This window comes from Rhinolophus sinicus, chromosome 13, assembly GCF_057876585.1.
Source record: "Rhinolophus sinicus isolate RSI-liver-muscle chromosome 13, RSI-T2T, whole genome shotgun sequence".
NCBI classification, from domain to species: Eukaryota; Metazoa; Chordata; class Mammalia; order Chiroptera; family Rhinolophidae; genus Rhinolophus; species Rhinolophus sinicus.
In genome coordinates, this window is record NC_142513.1 from 8,710,810 (window position 1) to 8,731,076 (window position 20,267).

A 20,267-nucleotide genomic window follows, 5' to 3' on the forward strand; every position below is an offset into this window, starting at 1 on the left:
ATGTTAACTTGAAATTTAGAGAAACAGCAAAGATAAGTGTGTTTACAGAGCACATCTTAAGAAAACAGGCTTGGTTAATCCTTCACAATTGGCATTTACTACTTTTCAGTATGTTTAGTCAATGATACACTCTCAGATGCATTCTGCTATTAAAGGTGGGTTTGTTATCTCAACGTGTTGGTTGGGGTTGCCTACATTTACAAAGGCAAACTGCCTAGATGCTGTCTTACGCTGTCAGATTGTGGGAGCACTGAAAGTGACTGTCCCTGGGACTAGAGTCACAGTGTGTTTGTGGGGTAGGTCCATTGGCAACACCATTTCTCATCCTTAGGCTTCACCAGCCCAGTGGCCTCAAGGCGCTAGGGATCCCATTCGTTTTCTTCAGGCCAAAGAGAAGAGCCCATCACTGCCTTGGAAGAATGTCAAGTCTCAGGGCAACAGCCTGCCTTCTGTAAAACACAGACCCTGCCCACTGAACAGCCCACCCTACCAGGAAGGGGTCAGGTATCCATGGGGTAGTGTCTCATCTCAAGTCGGTGTGTGAAGCACGAGGCCCTCACACCTCATTAAGGCCAGGTATCCCTGCCGGCCGCCGCTGCCCAGCCCGTGAGAGCCCTGGCCGCGCAGCACGTGGAGCCGCAGGGCTGCCCGCTCGCCCCCTCCCGCCAGATGTAGTCCAGGCCCAGCTGGGCCCGCGCAGGGATCCCCAGCACGGCCACCTGACTGAGTGCAGGGCGTGCTGCGGCCCTCTGCTTGTGCCTCCGCCGCCGGCGCTGCGGGCAGAGGAAGGCGCCCGCCGTGCGCACGGGCCCTGGAAGCGCACTGCGGCCATTATCCGCGGCGCCTCCTAGTGGGTCAATGGCAAATTGTCCAGGTTCTCGCGAGAGTTCCCCCTCACTGGGGATTATATAATTTCCCTTAGGCAGGGTTAGGGGTGTCGGTGCCACCCTCCCTCAGGAAAAGTTAGGTGCAAGCACAGGAGAGCGAGAGAGTTGTGCCTGGGGGACATGTGGGGAAAGGGTACTGTCCCCCACTGCCCCCCCACTTCGCTGGACAATGAGTCCTTATGCTAATGAGGTACTTACGTCACTTCCGCTCTTTCTCGGCCGCCATTTTGGCTAGGGCAGGTTCGGGGACTCGCTCCGAGGCGCTTGTATTGTCTGCTGAGGGGAGACGCGGGATCAGCCCCCTCCCCCGCCCGTTGCCGCCGCCGCCTCCGCCGGCCCGGTCTCCCCTCCGCCGCCCGCCGGGATCCATGAGCTGAACTCCCGCCCCTCGGCCGCCGCCATCTTGTGCCCCCTCCCCCTCCCGCGGGCAGCGCTAAGGGGGATTTTGGCGTCTCCTCAGACACAGCTCCCTCTCTCGGTCCCCGCAACTGAGGAGCGAGAGGAGCGCGGCCACCGCCGCCCGCCTGCCCGCGCCGGTGAAGCGGCCTCTCCCACCCCCTCCATCTCGTCCCTCCGCCCCTCCTTTGTCTGCACCGCTCGACGACGCTGCTGCCGCCGCCGCCCGCGCGGGGACTGGAGGGAGCCGCTCGCGCCGCCGCCGCCGCCCGCCGCTCTGCTGCGCCCGCCGCGCCCCCCGGCAGCAGCCGCGGCCGCGGCGCGAGCCGGAGCCCGACGAGGCCACCGAGCCAGAGCGCGACGAGGCCCCGGGCGCGCCCTCGCCGCCGTGCCGCCGCCATCCGCCCGCCGCCGCCGCCGCCGCCCGGCCCCCGAGCACGCCGGCCCCGTGCGCGCCTCGAGGCCGAGTCAAGGTAAGCCGCGCGCGGCCCCGCGATCCGGCCCTGCTCCCGACCCTCGGTCCGCGCGGCTCCCGCCGAGCCGGCCCCGGGGGCGCATTGTTGTTTAGCTTGCCAGCCCTCCAACCACACACGCTCCTTTGCACACTCCGGGGCGGACGGACCGCCCGCTCCGTGCGGACCGCTACCCGGCTCTGCTCCGGGGGCCAGGCGCCTCCTCCTGCAGCCCGACCCCCGTTCCCCGCCCCGTGAGCCCGCGGAGGCCACCAGCCAGCCTGGCCACCGGAGCTTTTGCCGCTAATGGCATCTCCCTCCACCCCGCCCCCAGCAAGAACCGAGCTTCTCCCATCCCTGGAACTCATCCCTTCCTCCCGCCCCCCTCAACGAGTCCCCCACGCACACCCCCAGTGCCTGCGACGAGCCTCCTGCCTGGTCTACCCACCCTTGGCTGGGGTGGGGGGGAGGGGGACAGAATGGGGGGCGGGGAGCATGCATGGCACGGAGTGAAAGTCTTTACCTCTCCCGTGCAATCTTTCCTCCCCAACATGCCAGCTCCCCTCCTATCCTGACCACGGAGTCCACCACCACCCCTTCACTCAGTCGCAGCTGCCTGGTCAGCACGACCTCTTAGAATCATTGTGCACCCCAACTTTGCAATAAGATGGTAGGAAATGGAAATCCAGAACGCTGCAAGAAGATTTTCTTTTTAATGCAATGAATGGGAAGTACTTCTTTGAGCACCCTTTTATTCACCTCTTCTTTCCTCTGGGCTGCCTGCCTGCCTTCCCCTCCCCACCCCCAACCTGGATGTCTGTCTGCTGGAAAAGGCGCGATTGCTTCTCTTCCTCTTCTGCCCAAGACCAGGCGCTAAGGTCTAATATCCTTTTTAGCCACACACATGCCCACACTAAGTCTTCTTGATGTTCTTGCATTCACCAATTTCTCTGGACAGTTCTTGTCATAACCCCATTTCTCAGACAAAGGCTTAGGAGGGAAAAAGAACCAAACTGTTTCCTGTGCTTGCCATTTTAATGCTGTCCATCCACACACACCCAATTCCTATTCCTGATGCTTCTCGTGCCAGTGCCTTGAACCTTCAAAATGAAAAAAAAGAAATCTCCTGGGTAGCTTGATACAGTTTCTTTATAAATCTGCATTGTGGCTTCTGGTTTATGGCCATGAAGAAAATACCAGCCCCCACCCAAAATGCACCGCAGCCAAGTCGGCTAAAGGCGATGAGTGTTGGAGTCAGTAGGGGGCGCATTCCCTGCACTGGGTAAGGCTGCAGAGGGGGGAAGGGCCCCAGAGCTAGAACAGGATGTGCTTCACAGCGCCTTCTACAGACCATGGGAAAATGGGCCCAGCAAGACACATTCTGCACTCTTAGTTGGTGAGCTGACAGCAGCAACATGGCGAAGGATTAAATGAGTCAAGAGCAGTGATTTTTATATCTTTAAAAGAATCCAACCTACACTTTAGAAGTTCTGTCTTTTTACTTTTTCCAAACTGTTGACTCCAGACAATCCACATTTGTTCTTCACGAATCACCTTGGCACATCCTTGGTACACAGATTTCCCCTTCTCTGGAATTCTTCCACCCTTAAACTTTGAATGTGTCACCATATCTTTCCAAGGTCAGATGGTAAAGGGGAAAGTTGAAAGCCCGAGTTTGGGGTATTGCCGATTACCTCCCTTCTTCATGGCCCAAATCTTTCCAACTCTTGGAGAGTTAATTATTCTTGAGGGATGTTAGTGGGGTAGTAATTTTCATAAGCCTGTAGATGGGTGTCATGATTTGCAAAGCCTTGTTGGTAAACATCAAGCCCATGTTGAGTTCTTCATTGTCAAACTCAACAGAGTTTATTGTAAAATTTTGTTTCCTTCCAACTTTGGACTTGTAATTACCACTCATTATCTCAGTAGCCAACCACCTTTGCAAAAGTGTTGACACTGGTCTTCTGTGAGCACCCACCTTCTTAGGGTGTGTTGATTTCTATAGATTTTACTCCTCTTGTTATTTCCATAGGTGTGAGATGCACAATGCGAAACCTAGGCCCCAGCTTTTGCACCATGATGCACAGGGTTGTACTTTTTGTACTGAACTGATAGGTGGCCTAGTGGTTATGCCCTGTACTACCATTTTGAGGATCTGGACTCCGTTCCTGCTTTGCTCTTTGGACCACATTGTCAATTCACACCGGTGGGTATATTCATTTTGGAGGGTGGGAACTGCAGCAACAGGGAAGCCAGAGATTTCCTCCTTGGTCACCACCAAAGCCAACACTTCCAAAATTTCAGCCTAGCCACATTCCTCAAGGAACCGGTTAGAGCTGGTTGCAGTTGTGGGTTCTGAACAGAGAAATGACTTATGGCTTAAGAGAGAAACTTTAAATTGCTAATATTGTTTTAATAATTTGCATTCTGCACTCTTGTATATAAACTATGTTAAGTTTTCTATTGTGTTATTTTGATGATCTAATCGGAAGAGTTGTTAAGCTTCTAAAAAACCTTAAAGATTCTCTGATCAGAACAGGCTTTTCCATGAACATGTACTTGCTACCAAAGATTGACAGTGGTTGTTGATACTTAAGGATATTTTTAAGACTTTGTTACAAGTATTTTATATAGATACACCAAGATCAATTTATGGGAAAATGAATGGATGTATATTTTGAGAATGGGTGTATTTTTTGATACATAGTTAACCAGTTAGTGCTTAAGGGAGAATTTTCATTGGACATTTGCTATCAAGTAACATTTTGGTGAGTGAACAGGAGGCAGTTTGGTTCAGGTATTCCATTAGAGACTTAACTGTATTGCTTTTGCAATTATTTAATAATTGCAAGAATCGTATATTTAAATGCTTGTGTTTGTAATTTTAAATACTTAGTATTTGTTAAACAGATATGATTTTGACCTGTATTTGGTCTTTGATGTACAGTACATGAGTTTTTAAATGAGTAATTTGAAGACAATTTCTTGTTTGAGATGAAGTTTCTGAAGCTTCTTTTGTTTGTTTAGCAAATTATACATAAGATACAGTGTTAACTGATGTCCGTAGTGGTAATAGCCATTTTCCCCTTACAGGAAAAGTTGCTGTGAGCTCTTAGGAAAGCATGTATTCTACAGTTTCAAAGATTTCCTGGTTTTGACACTCAAAAAAAAAAAGGTGAAACAATTGGGCTTGAAGGCTGGAATTTAGGTAAATTGTGAGAGTTCATTAAAGTATAGTAAAAAGCCTCAGTTAACTAGATGGTGGGGTATGGGTATCCTGCTTAATTGAACTTGAAGTAGAAATTCCTTCTTTATCTTGGTTCTTGTTGACAGTTTCTTAAGACTGTCTTACTAGAGGTGCTCTACATTGAACTAGCTAAATCTGTCGTTTGGGTTCTTATAGTCTCTGTACAGAAAATGTTGGCGATTGGCCTCGCCCTACCTATCTGGAAGTCATTGGTTATAAACATACCCACTGTGAATTTGTTTTGCTTAAATTTTCTCTTTTTTCCCTTAAACCAGAGTGTAGGAAAAGTTCTAATGCTATTTATGTTAAAATTAACCATCAGCATGTTGAACAAATTAAGTTAATTACTCTTATTTTGAAGCCCCAATCTCAAGAGTTGATAAGCTTCTAAAAACTTTATAAAGTTTCTCTGATCAGAACCGGCCTTTCCATGAGTGTGTACTTGCTGCCAAATAACCAACCCAGTAGGGTTTTATCAAGTAAAATAGCTTTTGATTTTCATTATAACATACACGCATGTATTATTTATATTTGATTACTAAAAGCATCATTATATAAGATACACTACGAGTTAAATAGTTGCTTCCTTGTAACTATAAATTTTGAAAAGTGTGTTAAAAATAATTCTTAGTATTTTGAAATTTTAAATACTCAGCAATCTGTTGATATATTTAAGATATACACATGTTGGCTACACATTTATTGACAATTAGTTTAATAAGGAAGATAGAGCTGTTCTGTTATAAAAGCAAATAAGGATCAATAGAGAAGAGATAAAATCTTCAGAATTTAAGTGTATTTTTCTTTTGAGAAACACAAGAATTGCATAAATTGTAATAGATCTTGGCAGACTAATTCCATTAATCAGGGTTTGTATGTATGTACACATAAAATACATTCTGCTTTTTTAGAGTTGGAAATGTAAGTGCAGAGGAAAACATCAGGATTAAACATTATAAGGTTTTTTTAAATAACCTGTTTAAATCTTAGTAAAATAAACTTTTTAAAATGCTGTGGAAGTATTTGAAAATTGACATTTTTATTTGATAAGATTAGAAGCTAATTTGTAGTTTACACTAAGATGCCCAGTACTATTGCATAATAAGCTCTTGTTCATCCTCGACTTCCAAAGGACTTTCGCTTTAAAACAATGTCATAAACTTTGTTATGTCTTCCAGAAGGTAAAATACTTTCCATGAGAGTGTAACTTTCACTTACTTGCCTAAAGAGACATGAAGATTAAGAAAAATATTGTTCCCCTATGTGAATAATTTAATTACAGTTAGATTCACAGAGCTTGATGTGTTGTTATTGGCATCATATAAACTTAGTTTTTCGTCCTTTAGTTTCGTAAGAGCTTGAGGTATTAAATCTGAAGCAAATGCCGTATTTTACTGATGGGCATCACTGTCAGTTGCACATTTTATGTTGTTAGTTTGGAAACTTGGCATTTGAAACTGTCATGAACCAAAGCCCTACACTAATTAACTGAATTGTTATTTTGAATGCAGAAGCTGTTTCTTGTTTACACATTGGCACTTTCCACCTTGATTGTTGAGACACTTTATAAAAGAAACCATCCATGTTTTGTCCAGCATGAGTGGCCATAGTTCCTCTGTGACTTCATGGGTTTTTATTGCCTGTTTGCCTGATCCTGTTACTTAGAAAGTGGTAGGAAGGATGATGGTGCTTCCTCAGTCTCTCCCGGGCTTAGTACTCCTTACACCTCAGCTTTGTACGTGACCTGTATACCTTTGATATCTGCCAGGTTAGGGGTGAGCTTCAATGAGATCCATATTCTGCTTCACTGGGAGAAGGCTCCCCTCACATGTTACCAGGCTTCTCAAATTGGGACAGCGTATATATCGACTTGATTATATGGAGCTGTGTGTAAATTTGTGTGTATATATATGTATATATATATACACACACATAGTCACTGATAAAATGTGAGCGAACTATGTAAAGTGCCAGTTTTGATTGGAAGTGCACATTTTTATTCTATTAGTGTAAAATGCAAAATTCTTTGCAATTTTTCTGTTCCGGGTTCCTTCATCTCCACGTGTGTGTTCACTGCTCTTTGCCTTTAGTTGTTCTTTGAGATGCACTCATAAGCTGCCTTGGTTTTACTGATCCCTAGCATTGTTCTAAGACAGCAGTGAGAGAAATCCTAAAATCTTAAGAACTTCAGCAGTGTTCCAGGAAATAAAGGTTTGGAAATTAAGAGGAGGGCATAAAATATTTTTGATAAGAGTTCACAAAGGGAAGACTGCCCTGAACATATATTGCAGTTTAAGATTTAACTCAAAAAACATGCGCATAATCTATAAGAAACTCACGCTGTTTGACCCGCCCTTAGAATTGAAAATAAATCCCTACATGTCCTAATTCCCTCTCCAGTAAGAGTGTGTAGATTTGTAATTGAGTCGCTCAGCTTTGGGTTGTGTTTATGTGACGTTTCTCAGATGACTTGGTTGGTGCCTTTAATGAGGATGAGCTGTCAGTGTGAAAGGCCCCCTTGCTGGCCTTTATGGTGTTATAAAATACTACTGCCAGCTTGCCCGTTTTGTTTTCCAAGTATCTTATAAACCATTCTCAATTCTCTCAGGACTGTCCCTGTTTCACAAGTAGGGAAATGAAGGCACTACCACATGCAATGATGAAGTGAGCCCGGGAATATGTCTGGGCTGGTTCCCAGGCCTGTGCTTGGAACACAGGCGTTTATAATGCTCCTGTGAGCTGTTTGATTAATGAGGGCTCAGATGAATGCTTCATAACTTCGTAGTGATGTTTTGTGCTTGTATGTCAGCTAACACCCAAGGATCCCTAATGGGCTCCACAGTTAAAGGAGCGAGCTAGCCATACCCCAAGACAGTATAGATGAAAATTGTGTTGGTGGCAGTGAGTTGAAGTAGCATATGTCTTGTTTGAAATTACTTGTATAAGGATCAAAAAAGAAAATTTTTATAGGGTCCCATTGCTTTTCCCAGTATTTTAGTTAGGGCAGCCTTGTTCTTTCTCCCCTGTGAGCAGTTATTTTTGCTTAGACAGATAATTGCTGGCTTTTGCCCTTCTGCCATTCTGAATGCTTTATACTCCATGTAAGAGCTTGTGTAAACCTGTGCTTCCCTTGAAAACCTGTAAAGCTTTCCTTTTCTGGTGAAAGCTGGCAACAATTGAGAGCCTGTATGAGTGGTCTTTTTTGAAACCTGGTGTATCTAAAGAAACTTCTAAAAAAAGAAAAAGAAAAGAAACTTCTATCTAGTAGAAATATGGCAGAATTTGTCAGATTTTTAAATTCGAGTTGTCAGTTTAAGTCAACAATTAGAATTCTTGCTCTTTTGAAAGAGATGAACTGAGACTGGAAGTGTCCTAAACACAGGGAGTGCTCAGTTCTTGTTCAAGATCAAGATAGACTTAAAAACAAGAAAAACAAAAATAAAACTTCTCTGCAGAAAATGTAGCCATCAATTGTCAAAACCTGCTATAAGAATAATGTTTTTGCTACAAAGAATAAATGCTTTGGCTAACTAAGCCTTGACTCTAGGAAATGATTTAGGAAAAACTTAAGATGATGATTTAAATATGTTTTTTATTTTTCAAGAATGATGAAAAAAATAATTTCTCATTATGGGAAAATTATTTCTGAGTAGTTTTGCTAGAGTGTAGAAAATTTTTTAAGGGGTTGAAAATAATGTACCTTTGTCTTATGCCATATGGATGCAAAGACCAGCAACATGCTTCTGAAATGATTCCAGAGGACTCTTAGGCCCACTTGTGAATTAATTTCCCTTTTTCACATTTCTCTTAAGCCAGGTTTTCCACCTGTATTGACAGCAAGCCGCGCAGAGCCTGTGGCATTCTTATGTAGGCAGCAGAGTGCTGAAGTCACTCCCCATGACACGGCCCTGCCTTGCAGGAATGCCTATTTCAAAAGGAGTAAATTGGGAAATGCTCCCCATCTCGCACTCCCTAAAGCTAGATTGCGATGTTAGAGATATTCTCAGTCTTTTTTTCTTTTTAAGCAGTGAAGCGTCTTTCCCCCTTTCAAATAAAATTTTATGTGAACTCTAGTAGATAACATCGATTAAAGGTTAGGGGGCCACACCTCTGGTTGCAGTTGTTCAGCTTTCATCTTTTCCCTCAGGCATCATCTCCATCCGTATACGTATCTTATAGTCTCTCAGCACTCTCAAGTATATCCTGAGAACCATTGGTTCCCTTGGTGTTCTAGAAATGCTCATATTGACAGCTAGGATTCTTGTCTGAAATCTTAAAGTAACAGGATAAGCAGCAACATAATAGCATTTTCCAGTTGTAGGCACTAATCTTTTAGTCTGAAAGTCTTAAAAAAGGAATGACCCACATTTTTTTAAAATAAATATGAAGAATCTAGATCATACCTTTGTTTCTACATCACTGTAAATCACCTCAGTTTATTTTGGGTATTTGCAGATGTTCTATTGCATAAGCATTTTAAGTGCCACAGCACCTGTAAAGTTAAGACTATGCTTACTGTATCTAACATGAATGGTTCACACAAATGTATAAAAATCCTCTATGTATGTACGTTTGCACATTATAATGTGTACAACAGAAGCAAGTGTATGGCAAACATCTGATTCTCAGGAATAATAATAGTTCATGCTTTTTAAAAGATTTTACCCTGGTGTGAACTCAACAATTTTTGAAGTGATTATTCCAGTACCTGATCTAGTTTAAGCTATTAAATTGGTGCAAAAGTAATTGCGGTTTTAAAAATAAAATTGCAAAAACTGCAATTACTTTTGCACCAACCCGATAATAATGATAACTGCTTTTAAGCATTAACTGGCATCATCTCATCTAATCCTTCTGACATTTAAACAGTAGTGTCCTTTTGGTTGTACGATAAAGAAACAGATCTCCAGAGGTTAAGTAACGTTTTTAGGGTCACAAAGATAGTAAGTGGCCGAGCGAGTATTTGAACACAGATCTGCCCAGCTCTAGGGCTGTATTCTTGATCACTACATCATACTATCTTTCAGCAGAGGAAAGCTTTACTGTGATATGTCACCTTCTTGTTACAGAAGTTTGAAGTGAGGAGGTCAACATTTTTACCTCATAGGTCAAATTTTTACCTGATAGGTCAGCTAAATTTTTTTCCATGGACACAATTTAATCTTATTTGGAAACATAAATTTTGATGTAGTCTGTAGGCATCACCCTTGAACCTTTTTCTCCTTCCTTTTGCTGTCACTTCAGTATCTTATACCTAAGGCTCTGGTGATTTTGCATACCTTTCAGACTGAGTAGGGCTGAAATGCGTGTAGTCTTTTTCTGTACTGCTAGGTACTCTAGAATCACTTAAGTTTTACAAAACTAGAGAATAGTTGAACTTCTCATTAAAGTAACCCCAGCTGGATTAACTCTGTTCAGTTAAGGCAGAGTTAATTGGGGCCTTTGACACTGACAGAGTGATAAACAGTGGGTCCTCGAATAATGTCATTTCATTCACTGTTGTTTCTGATGAGATGCCGAACGAACTTAACTCTTGTTTATATCAGTCAGCCTATGGTAACATTGGTTTCTTTATACGTCGTTTCACTGCAGTTCCAAGAACCTATCAACGATGACTTTAAGTGAGGACTTTCTGCGTCCCACTGTTCCTGGCCTCTTGGAGTGGAGCAGATTTGCCAGGAAAGTGAACTCTCTGCTAAGACTTTTTTTTTTTTTTTTTTTTTTACAGACAACAGTTTGGGGGCCATTAATATGTTACATTGAGTCACTGTTTAATGTTGTCCAAAATGGTTTGGAAATTTGTGAAGGCCTTCAAAGTTGTTCAAAGAAATCTAAACAGATGCTTAATATTCGTAGTTCTGGCAAAGAGACCCATGAGTAACAAATGCCTCTAATTTTGAACCCACACTACCCTGCTGATAAAATTGCAGGCAAACCTTATCTGGTTCCATATTCACTACTATTGCCTTCAATTTTCCAGTAGCCACATTTTTAAAGTTTTTTATTTATTTTTAATTGTAGAATATACATAACTATCATTTTAACCACTTTTTAAGTGTACAGTTTTGTGACATTAAACACACTCACACTGTTGTGCACCCTTTATCACGTCCATCTCCAGAACTTTTTTCGTCTTGCAAAACTGAAACTGTACCCATTAAACAATAACCCCCATTCTCCCCTCCCCTCAGCCCTTGCCAACTACCCTTCTTTCTGTCTCTGTGAATTTCACTGCTTTTAGTGTCTCATGAGTGCAATCATACAGTATTTGTCCTTTTGTGACTAGCTTTTTTTCATTTAGCATAACGTTTTGGAAACATCTGTTTCCAGTAGCCACATTTTAAAAAATAAAAAGTGAAATTTAACATTTTAGCCCAGTTATATCCACAGTATTGTTATTTTAACATGTCAGTATTTTTGAAGAGGTATTTATGAGATACTTGTTTTTTTTAATACTAGACCTTGGAAATCCTGAGTATATTTTATACTTAAAAGCATATCTCAAATGGGCAAAGGACTCGAAAAGACATTTCTCCAAAGATGATACACGCAAATGGCCAATAAACATAGGAAAAGATATTCAACATCACAAAGCATTAGGGAAATGCAAATCAAAACTACAATGAAATACTACCTCATACCCATTAAGATGGCTACCATAAAAAAATGTGTGTTGTGAAGCTGTGGAAAAATTGGAATTCTTGTGTACTGCTGATGGACTGTAAATGGTAGAACTGCTATGGAAACAGTTATCATGTGATACGACACCAGGGTCTAGAAGACTCGTGTACAGCCATGTTCATAGCAGTATTATTCACTATAGCTAACAGGTGGAAGCCACCGAGGTGTCCATGGATAAGCAGGTGAATGAATAAGCTAAATATGCAGACATGGTGCAGAATATTAATCAGCCTTAAAAAGGAAGGAAATTCTGACATACAAACATCTGACCATTAAGTTCACAGATTTGTTGGAACGATGTTGCTAACTTTTTTTGATATCAGGGATTTTGATACGAATTTGTATCAACTGGACAGTTAACCAAGTTGACTATTTGGAAGTGCTGAAAAGGGTGTGTGATAAACTTAGACGACCTGAACTTTTCACCAACAATTCATGGCACTTGCGTGACGACAGTGCACCAGCTCCCACGGCACTGTCTGTGAGGGAGTTTTTAGCCAGTAAACAAATAACTATTGGTATTGGAACACCCTCCCTACTCACCTGATCTAGCCCTCAGTGACTTTTTTACCCGGAGAGAAAGGAAATATTAAAGACATTCTGATGACATTCAGGACATCAAGGATAATACGACGATAGCTCTGATAGCCATTCCAGAACAAGAGTTCCAAAATTGCTTTGAAGGGTAGACTAGGCGCTGGCATCAGTGCATAGCTTCCCAAGGGGAGTACTTCGAAGGTGACCATAGTGATATTCAGCAATGAGGTATGTAGCACTTTTTCTAGGATGAGTTAGCGAACTTAATTATCTATCTATAATATGGATAAACTTTGGGGATATTATGCTAAATAAGCCAGTCACAGAAAGACAAATACATTATGATTTCACTTATAAGAAGTACTTAGTCAAAAGCATAGACTAGAATGGTGGTTGCCCGGTGCAGAGGGGGAGGGAGAAATGGGGAGTTATTGTTTAATGGGTATAGAGTTTCAGTGTAAAAGATGAGAAAAGTTCTGGCAGTGGATAGTAGTGATGGTAGCACAGTATGACTAATACTGAACTGTACATTTAAAAATGGTTTGGTAAATTTTGTTAAGTGTATATTACCACAATATAAATAAAATTATTTTAAAGCATATCTCAGTTCAGACTAGCCACATTTTAAGGTTAATAGCCTTACTGGCAAACACAGTTCTTAAAATAAAAATGTATAAAATTTTCAAGCAACTTTGGTTTTCTTCCTGCATGTATAAACAGTGAAATACATAGATTCTGTTTATTTTAAAAGAAAAACAAATCATAGGTGCATAAAAATCTGGAAGGATAAATATTACCCCAGTGTTAACTATTGTCTTTACATAAAATTAAGTTATTTTATGTTTTTGCCTTATATTTTGTAATCTTACACTAGGTCTAATAGCTTTTTTTGGGGGGGGGGTAACAGCTTTACTGAGAGATAATTCATATACCATACAATTCACCTATTTAAAGTGTACAATTAAATGTTTTTAGTTTTTAGATATTCAGTGTTATGCAACTATCACCGGAATCATTTACAGAATATTTTTATCACCCCACAAAGAACCCAGTAGCAGTCACCCTCTATTTTCTGCTCTAAATTCTGTAGCCCTAGGCAACTTGAATCTGCTTTCTGTCTCCTAGGTTTGCCTTTTCTGGGCATTTCATGTAAATGGAATCATACAATAAGTGGCCTTTTGTGATTGACTTCTTTCACTTAGCATAATGCTTTCAAGGTTCATCCGTGTTGGAGCATGTATCAATATGTCATTCCTTTTTATGGCTGAGAAATATTCCATTGTATGGATAATACCACGTTTTATTTATCCATTTATCAGTTGAAGATTTGGGTTGTTTCTCCTTGGGTGTTGGGTGTTATGAATACTGCTGAGAACGTTCATGTACAAATTTTTGTGTGGACCTATGTTTTCATTTCCCAATTGCCTATGTAACAAAAACGAAAGGAATTTTATTTGGGAAAAGGAACTGAAGAGGTTGTTCAAAGCTGACTAACCTCCTGCCTACCCCTGCCCTCCAGAAAAAGAAAAAAGATCACCAAAGCCTCTGCTTTCCCAAGCAATTTTCAGAATATGCTTTGAGTCTTGATAATGGGAAGATGATAAAGGAGAGACATATAGCATACCTGTTTTTTGAAAACCTGTTGTTTTATGTAAGGATACCAAGGTTGTGGATTTCCTTTTGCAAGATACTGCAATTACAATTTGGATAGAAAGATGTGTTTCAGATATGACTAGTGAATGTTGGCAGCCATGGTGATTTCACGTAAGAGGACTTTAGAGCAAGTGGTCTCAGAGCTGAGTTGTTGCAGTTCTCTGGATGGAATAGGGCTGTCTGACCTGAGATGAGTGTGTATTCTTAGTCTCTGTATCACCACTTGAGCTGGTTTGGCTGAACTTTTTTAAGGTCACTTCAACCTGTGGTGTTGAAGCTCTGGCACTTTTGGGTGTATGTATATAACATGCTATTGTTTGTTTGTAATGAATGTCAGATCACAGCTTCATCTTTGTGGGTAATGAGGGGAGTAGTGCGTCCTAGATCTGGAGATGACCTTGAGACCCAGCTTTGTCCTTGACAAGCTGATCATCCTTGGACCAGTTGCTTTACCTCAGTTGCTAATCTGTAAAATAAGAGTTTAGAATAGGTAACCCATGGGTTCTTTGAGTATTCAGAGTACTGCTTTTTCATAAAATTGCAGTTGATGTTGTGATTTGGAATGTGAATCTCAATTTCTTGTCTTTCCTAAGGACTGTACTGGATATTCTTTTTCATTTTGGAATGAGAATGCTCATGCCCCTTCAATTGAGGGGCACTTAAAAACTGTTGATAGTTACTTCTCTTCTAACCAGACATGGATTGAATACAGAGTATCTGTCTTTCTCACCAGCTGAACCAGCTAATGCTGAACATGGCAGCACATAGGCCAAAAAAAAAGATTTTGGTTGATCAAACGTATGAAGTGGCTGCCACCAACACAGATGCATCTTTTAGGAGGATTAATTTAAAAATAATATCCAGAATTAGAGAAGTGTTGTCCCACTTGACTTTCTGCTTGTGTCACACCTGGAATAACTGCTTACTCAGGACATCAAAGAGATTGACAAACTGGAGCCCATCCATTGGTGATTGGCTTATGCGAGAACAAGGAATTGTGAAAAGATTGAGCATGGTTTACTTGGGAGAAGGGGGAACACTTGGGCGGGAAGGAGGAAATATCTTAAAAACTTGAAAGGCTGGCTACGTGATTCAACTTCTATAGCTGAGCTGAGAGTTGTGGGCAGGTTACAAAATGTAAATAGTAAACTTGTGAACTGAGCTGTGGGGTTTCTATAAATTCCCTCACTTGAGGGGACCAGGCAAAGAGATAGTCTCTTAGAGCAGGGTTGTTTGTGGAAGGGATTCATTCACATGTTTATAGAAAGTGGCCCAAAGTATTCCTATGGCCAAGTGTTTCTGTACAGGATGCTGTATTTAGATAAATATACTCACTTTGCCTTCATAAATAGTCTACCTACCAGAGAATTCACTATGAAAATTATACAGAATTTAATAATTGATTTGGTTAAAAACTTGAAGAAAATCAAAGGTTTTTTTCTTTTCCTGAAGTGGAGGCAATTTTGTGTTTGACACTTAATGAACTGGGTTTCTTTATTATCGAACAGGAAAGTAAAAGTCAATGCAGTTAGTAGTGAAGAAGAAACCAGACATAGGTTACGTTTCCTGCCTGCTTGTCTTCATTAACAGTGTTCCGGTGATTCTCCTAAGCAATATACGCCGTGTTCACGTGTAGCTTTTGGTATAAGTATGTCTTCACTTGGCAAAGTACTTTCTCTTTCCAATCCTCCTGGACTTTCCTAATGTCCCCTTTTTTAGCCTCAACACTGCTGCACATTTTCTGGTAAGATTGAGAGAGGAGACAACTAAACTCTTTTCTTACCTCTGTCATGCTGCACAGTTTTATCTGCTAATCCAGAAAGGCATTCTATGCCTGTAGATAATCAGACAATTACTTGTTCTGTAGTATTTGGGACTGAGGAAGAGAGCGGCAGAAGACAGAGCTGCCTTTTTATGAGGAGCTTCTGGCATATGGAAGGTCTTTTACCCGAATTTATAGGAAATTGAAAGATCAGCCGCTTCTGTTCAAGACCGTGTTTTAGAAAAAGATTGAGTAGGCTTGCTTCCAGACTGAATGTGGGTTCTGGGCTCTCCATGTGCTCACTTGTTGGAGGGTTGTTCCCGCATGGCTTTACAAATATATAAACCTTTTTACAACTGGTTTAATTTAAAAGTAGGATTTAGTGACACGCTTAAAAGCAAATAAGACGTCTGTTTTCACCACTTCAGATTTCAGGAAAGATAAGCGTTATTGGTTATAAAAAGAGAATAGTGTTTTATGATCACTACAGTTTTACTCTGAGTGATATTGACAGGTATGAAATCTGTCGCTGAGGAGGTGGGAGGGAAAGAGAGTGCATAAATATGGGAGTGGTGTTTTCGTTCTGCCTAGTTTTTATCTTATGGGTCCGAAATGTTCCACAGAGACATCACAAAATCAGTTTTTTAAAAAGTACCATCATGGATAACAGTAAGTAACTGATGCTTTGGTTCTCTTCATGAGAATCTTCTTAAAATGCTTAGCTTTTTAGAAAACAACATAACTTAACATTTCTTCAGTTAGGTTGGGAGTTTAAAGAAACTTCAAATACCTGACTCTTAAACCTCCAATCTAGGTTATAAAATTTTTTATGTAAATACTCATATCAGCATTAATTGGAGGACAGTTGATGCTTGAACAACATGGGTTTGAACTGCACACGTCCACTATACACAGATTTATTTTTCAATAAATATGTACAGTATTGTAAATGTTTTTCTTAAGATTTTCTTAATATTTTCTCTCACTTTCTTTTAAGAATACAGTATATAATACATATAACACAATATATGTGTTACTCGACTATGTTATCTAGTAAGACTACTGGTTAACAGGCTATTAGTTAAGTTTGGGGGGAGTCAAAAGTTATACTTTGATTTTTCAACTGCACAGGGCGTCAGTGCCCCTAACCCCCTCATTGTTCAAAGGTCAACTACCTATACTTTGTTTTAGTATCAAAGATCTGAATTTCTTAAATATTAATTTGGGTTGATCAGGTTACCAAAACTGAAATTGTTTATATTGTAGTTATTTTAATGTCTTCCTAATTTTTATTAACTTAGAAAACACAGCAGCCATTTTCTTCACTGGTAATGGCATCATTTCTAGCCTTTGCTTTTTTTTCTCCATCCCGGTAAAAGATATTCCCAGAGAGACTATATTTATCTTTACAGCTTTAATGCAGAAATATTTAAAAGACAACATCAAAGTATAAACTATGTTCTGATCCTTGTGCTTACTGTGGGCTTCTTATAACCATGTTCTGATCAGACTAATTTTATTTAGGGGAGATTTTCACTAAACTGTTGGAATTCTGCCACACCTATCCAACTTCCTATTTTGGTTGATTGCCCACTAGGTCCAGGTTTTGTTTCAGTAGACTGCCACCTTGGCATAAGTCTGTATTATGAGCTTAGTTTAAACAAGTAACTATTTCAAGGAGATATTTGAGGGCAGAGAATTTTTTCTTCCTTTGTTCATTTAAATCTGAGCCCCTCCACTTTTATCTTTTTTATATTTCAACTAAGTTTTCTTTAAAAGCAAGAGTCTCACCTCTGGGTGGTGGGGCAGGGTTGAAAACCACTGGTATAAGCAGCTTATGTTTAGGTGTCACCAGGAAGGAGTGTAACCATCCTTGTATAGCTCTTTGTACATTGTCAGAAATGTGGGTTTGCATTCACTAATGTAACAACTGATACATTAGTTGTCACTCTGGTATATGTTCAGATTTCAGTTCCCAGATATTAGAAAGTAGCGGTTATACCAGCAGGTGATGGAAACTAGGACACATGATCATATTTACTTTGTATTTCCTGGCATGTTAAATTGACACATTCTTATTAGGAACTTGGGAAATACCATATAAGAATGCATATTAAAAGTATGAAGAATTGTATAGTGGAAAATGTCAAGCTAGATCCACACTTGCAGTAGCTTAAAACATTATCTAGAGAAGTTTGATTTGGAAGCTTTTTTTTTTTTTTCTCTTTCCTGGGTTGATTATCAGTGCCTGGTCAAAGGTTTAAGGTTGGGTTTTATTTTGTTTTGTTTTTTGTTTGTTTGTTTTACTTTTTGATGGCACAGTTACAGATGCTTTTCTGCTACCCCTAAAAATAGTGACTAAATGATGCCACCTTTGATTGGTGGCTTTGCAGAGGGACTACCATATAGAGAGAAGCCCTGCTGACTCTTGGTGTGTTGGGTCCTGCAGACCTTGCCTTGAGCCTGCTAAACTAGCATTGCCATCTGTTGGGTTTCCCTCCATCTTCCTGACCCAAAAGATTCTGAGTACACCTGACTAGATCCCAGACTTTTGGCAGAGCTGGGTTTTTTTCATAAATGATTATAATTATGTTTCTCAGTTAATGACCTCTTTGCTTCAGTCAGGTCCGCAGTTATTGATGTTGTATCATCTTCCTTCCCCCATACAGATTCAGCCTACAGATACTTCCTCATGAGACAGGCTCGCTCTGCCTTTATGCTAACCCTCTTGGTACTTGGAGTAAAGGAGTATTTTTGCTTTTGGTATTTGGAGGGGAAAGAGGTGCATGTATTTGATCAGTCTTACGTGTATATATTTGTATGGTTTTAAATCATCTGTACCCTAGGGCTACAGTTCGTAGATTTTTGTTTTGGTCACCTGACTCTTGCTTTCTTAAGAAAGCATGTGATTAGGAGTTTGGTCCAGGATTAGTAAAACTTCAATGTTTTGGCCCCAATCAGTAGTGTGAGTATAATTTGCAAAGATTGATAGGAAAAAGGAGTGTGGCTGAATCATTCAACAATAAATTTAAATCATTCTGGAAAAGTAATTGTTTAAGTCTAGTTCATCAGGTCTTATATGCTTACCAAAAGTTACTTATCTTCAATTGTTAATTAAACACTTGCAAATGTTAAACTGTTATTATTAATGGGCTGTTGAGCTTTCCCCAAATTCTTTTAGCATTTAGAAAGTGTTTGACTCTTTCCATATAGTGTTTTGTTTTTGATTAATGAAACCAGGGGCCAGAGCATCTTCCAGAATAACTGTATCTTCCTGTCAAACTCCTATTCTTCCTACTAGACCCAGTTCACAAGTACAATTATTTTGCGTGAAATTCTCCATCTTCCCTCTTACTCACTTTGTCTTCTATGTCCCACTATAGGTCTGACTTTAGGTGACAAGTGACATGAACCAAAGCTTAAGCAAAAATGATCGTGTGTGTTCTCGTATTTCTGAAAATTCACAGGTGGGCGTGGAGGCTCTTTCAGGCACAGAGTGCAGCTGGATTGAGGACCTTACGCAGTGTCAGCAGGACTCTCCTTCCCTCTGCTTTCTCCATGTGGCAGCAGGTCCTGCCTCTGCTTGTCAGCATCGCTGGCAGCCCTGTTTGAATCCCATGTCCCACTCTGTACTAACAGTGTCTACAGAGATCGAATACTCTAATTGGCCTACCCGAGTCGTGTACACTCTGCTCTAATGGACGAAGGGCCTCCTAACTGACTGCACATCAGTAGCGGCAGGAGTGGGTCCAAGGGAAGTTGGGCAGGCAAAACAAACACGTGTGTTCTTTCCTCCCGGGACCTCGTGCCGACTGCTCTAGATCCCATCCCCTAGAGTTGGTGGAGGGTTGAACGGGAAGAACTGTGTCCTGTTTATCTCTCTATTCTAGTACATTGACTGGCAAAGTGTAGGTGCTCTGAAAATGATTGGTAAACAGATGAACAATGATACTGTTCTATTAAATTGGATATTTCCCCTTTTTTATGCCATGAGCTGAGAGATTACGTATGGTTTGGCTGCAGGGAGCGCTCCTTGGTATTGGAGTAATGGTGCTGCCCTTGTGAAAAATAGCCAGCCTGCTAGCCACAGCTACTCGAGAAAGGACTAGCCACTTGGGGACAACTAATAATTGTAAATATTCTGTTTTTAGCTCTCTTTCTATTCAAAAGTAAGGAAACTGGCAGTTGATTTCCTGTTTACTCTGTTCTACCCTTTAGTTACTGAAGGTATGGACCCTTCGTCTAGATTCCTAATTCAAAGGGTTTTTAAGGAGTGGGGAGGAGGTGGGGTAATTCTTGCAAAGGTATTTAAATAAGAATCAAATAGATAACATTAATGAACCCTGGAGCCAGCAGTTAATTTGAAGTGGTTTCTTCACAGCAAGCAGTAGGGAGTTCTTTTTCTTATCACCCATAATAAGTCTAATGTTGACTGATAAAAGTTTGTTGGAGGCTTCCTTTCAAGGAACCTTTGGCTTGTTACTACCATAGGAAAAGCTCAAGAGAGAAACACAAGAAATGGTGACAGTAGCCCTTTCTGGGAAGGGGAGCTGCTGTGGCTGTAGAACAGGAGTAGGAGGGAGCTTTCCTTGCTTATAGTCCTGTACTGTGTGCCTGTTTTATATACTGAGAAAATTGTTTAAAGAAAGAAA

At 41.0% G+C, this 20,267-nt stretch overlaps 2 protein-coding genes across 6 annotated transcripts in view; one reads left to right on the plus strand and one right to left on the minus strand.

Moving 5' to 3' along the window:
- Positions 1 to 74: 74 nt before the first annotated feature.
- Positions 75 to 2,103, minus strand: LOC109444578 (uncharacterized). Its single transcript, XM_088789486.1, has 3 exons — positions 1,482 to 2,103; positions 1,086 to 1,160; positions 75 to 410 (listed from the first exon to the last, which is right to left on the minus strand). Exons 1-2 carry the CDS (start codon positions 2,101 to 2,103, stop codon positions 1,087 to 1,089), a joined length of 696 nt encoding a protein of 231 aa, XP_088645612.1. The 3' UTR covers positions 75 to 410; position 1,086.
- The window catches only part of ADNP (activity dependent neuroprotector homeobox), a 33,166-nt gene continuing 14,522 nt past the window's right edge, over positions 1,624 to 20,267 (plus strand). For 2 of the 5 annotated variants that reach the window (XM_074317461.2, XM_074317464.2), the window contains exon 1: positions 1,624 to 1,756. The gene's annotated coding sequence lies outside the window, so the exon portion shown is untranslated. Of the gene's footprint in view, positions 1,757 to 3,775; positions 3,942 to 4,924; positions 4,944 to 20,267 lie in introns of those variants that run through there. The other 3 variants (XM_074317463.2, XM_019726087.3, XM_088789073.1) reach the window with 3 other exon arrangements.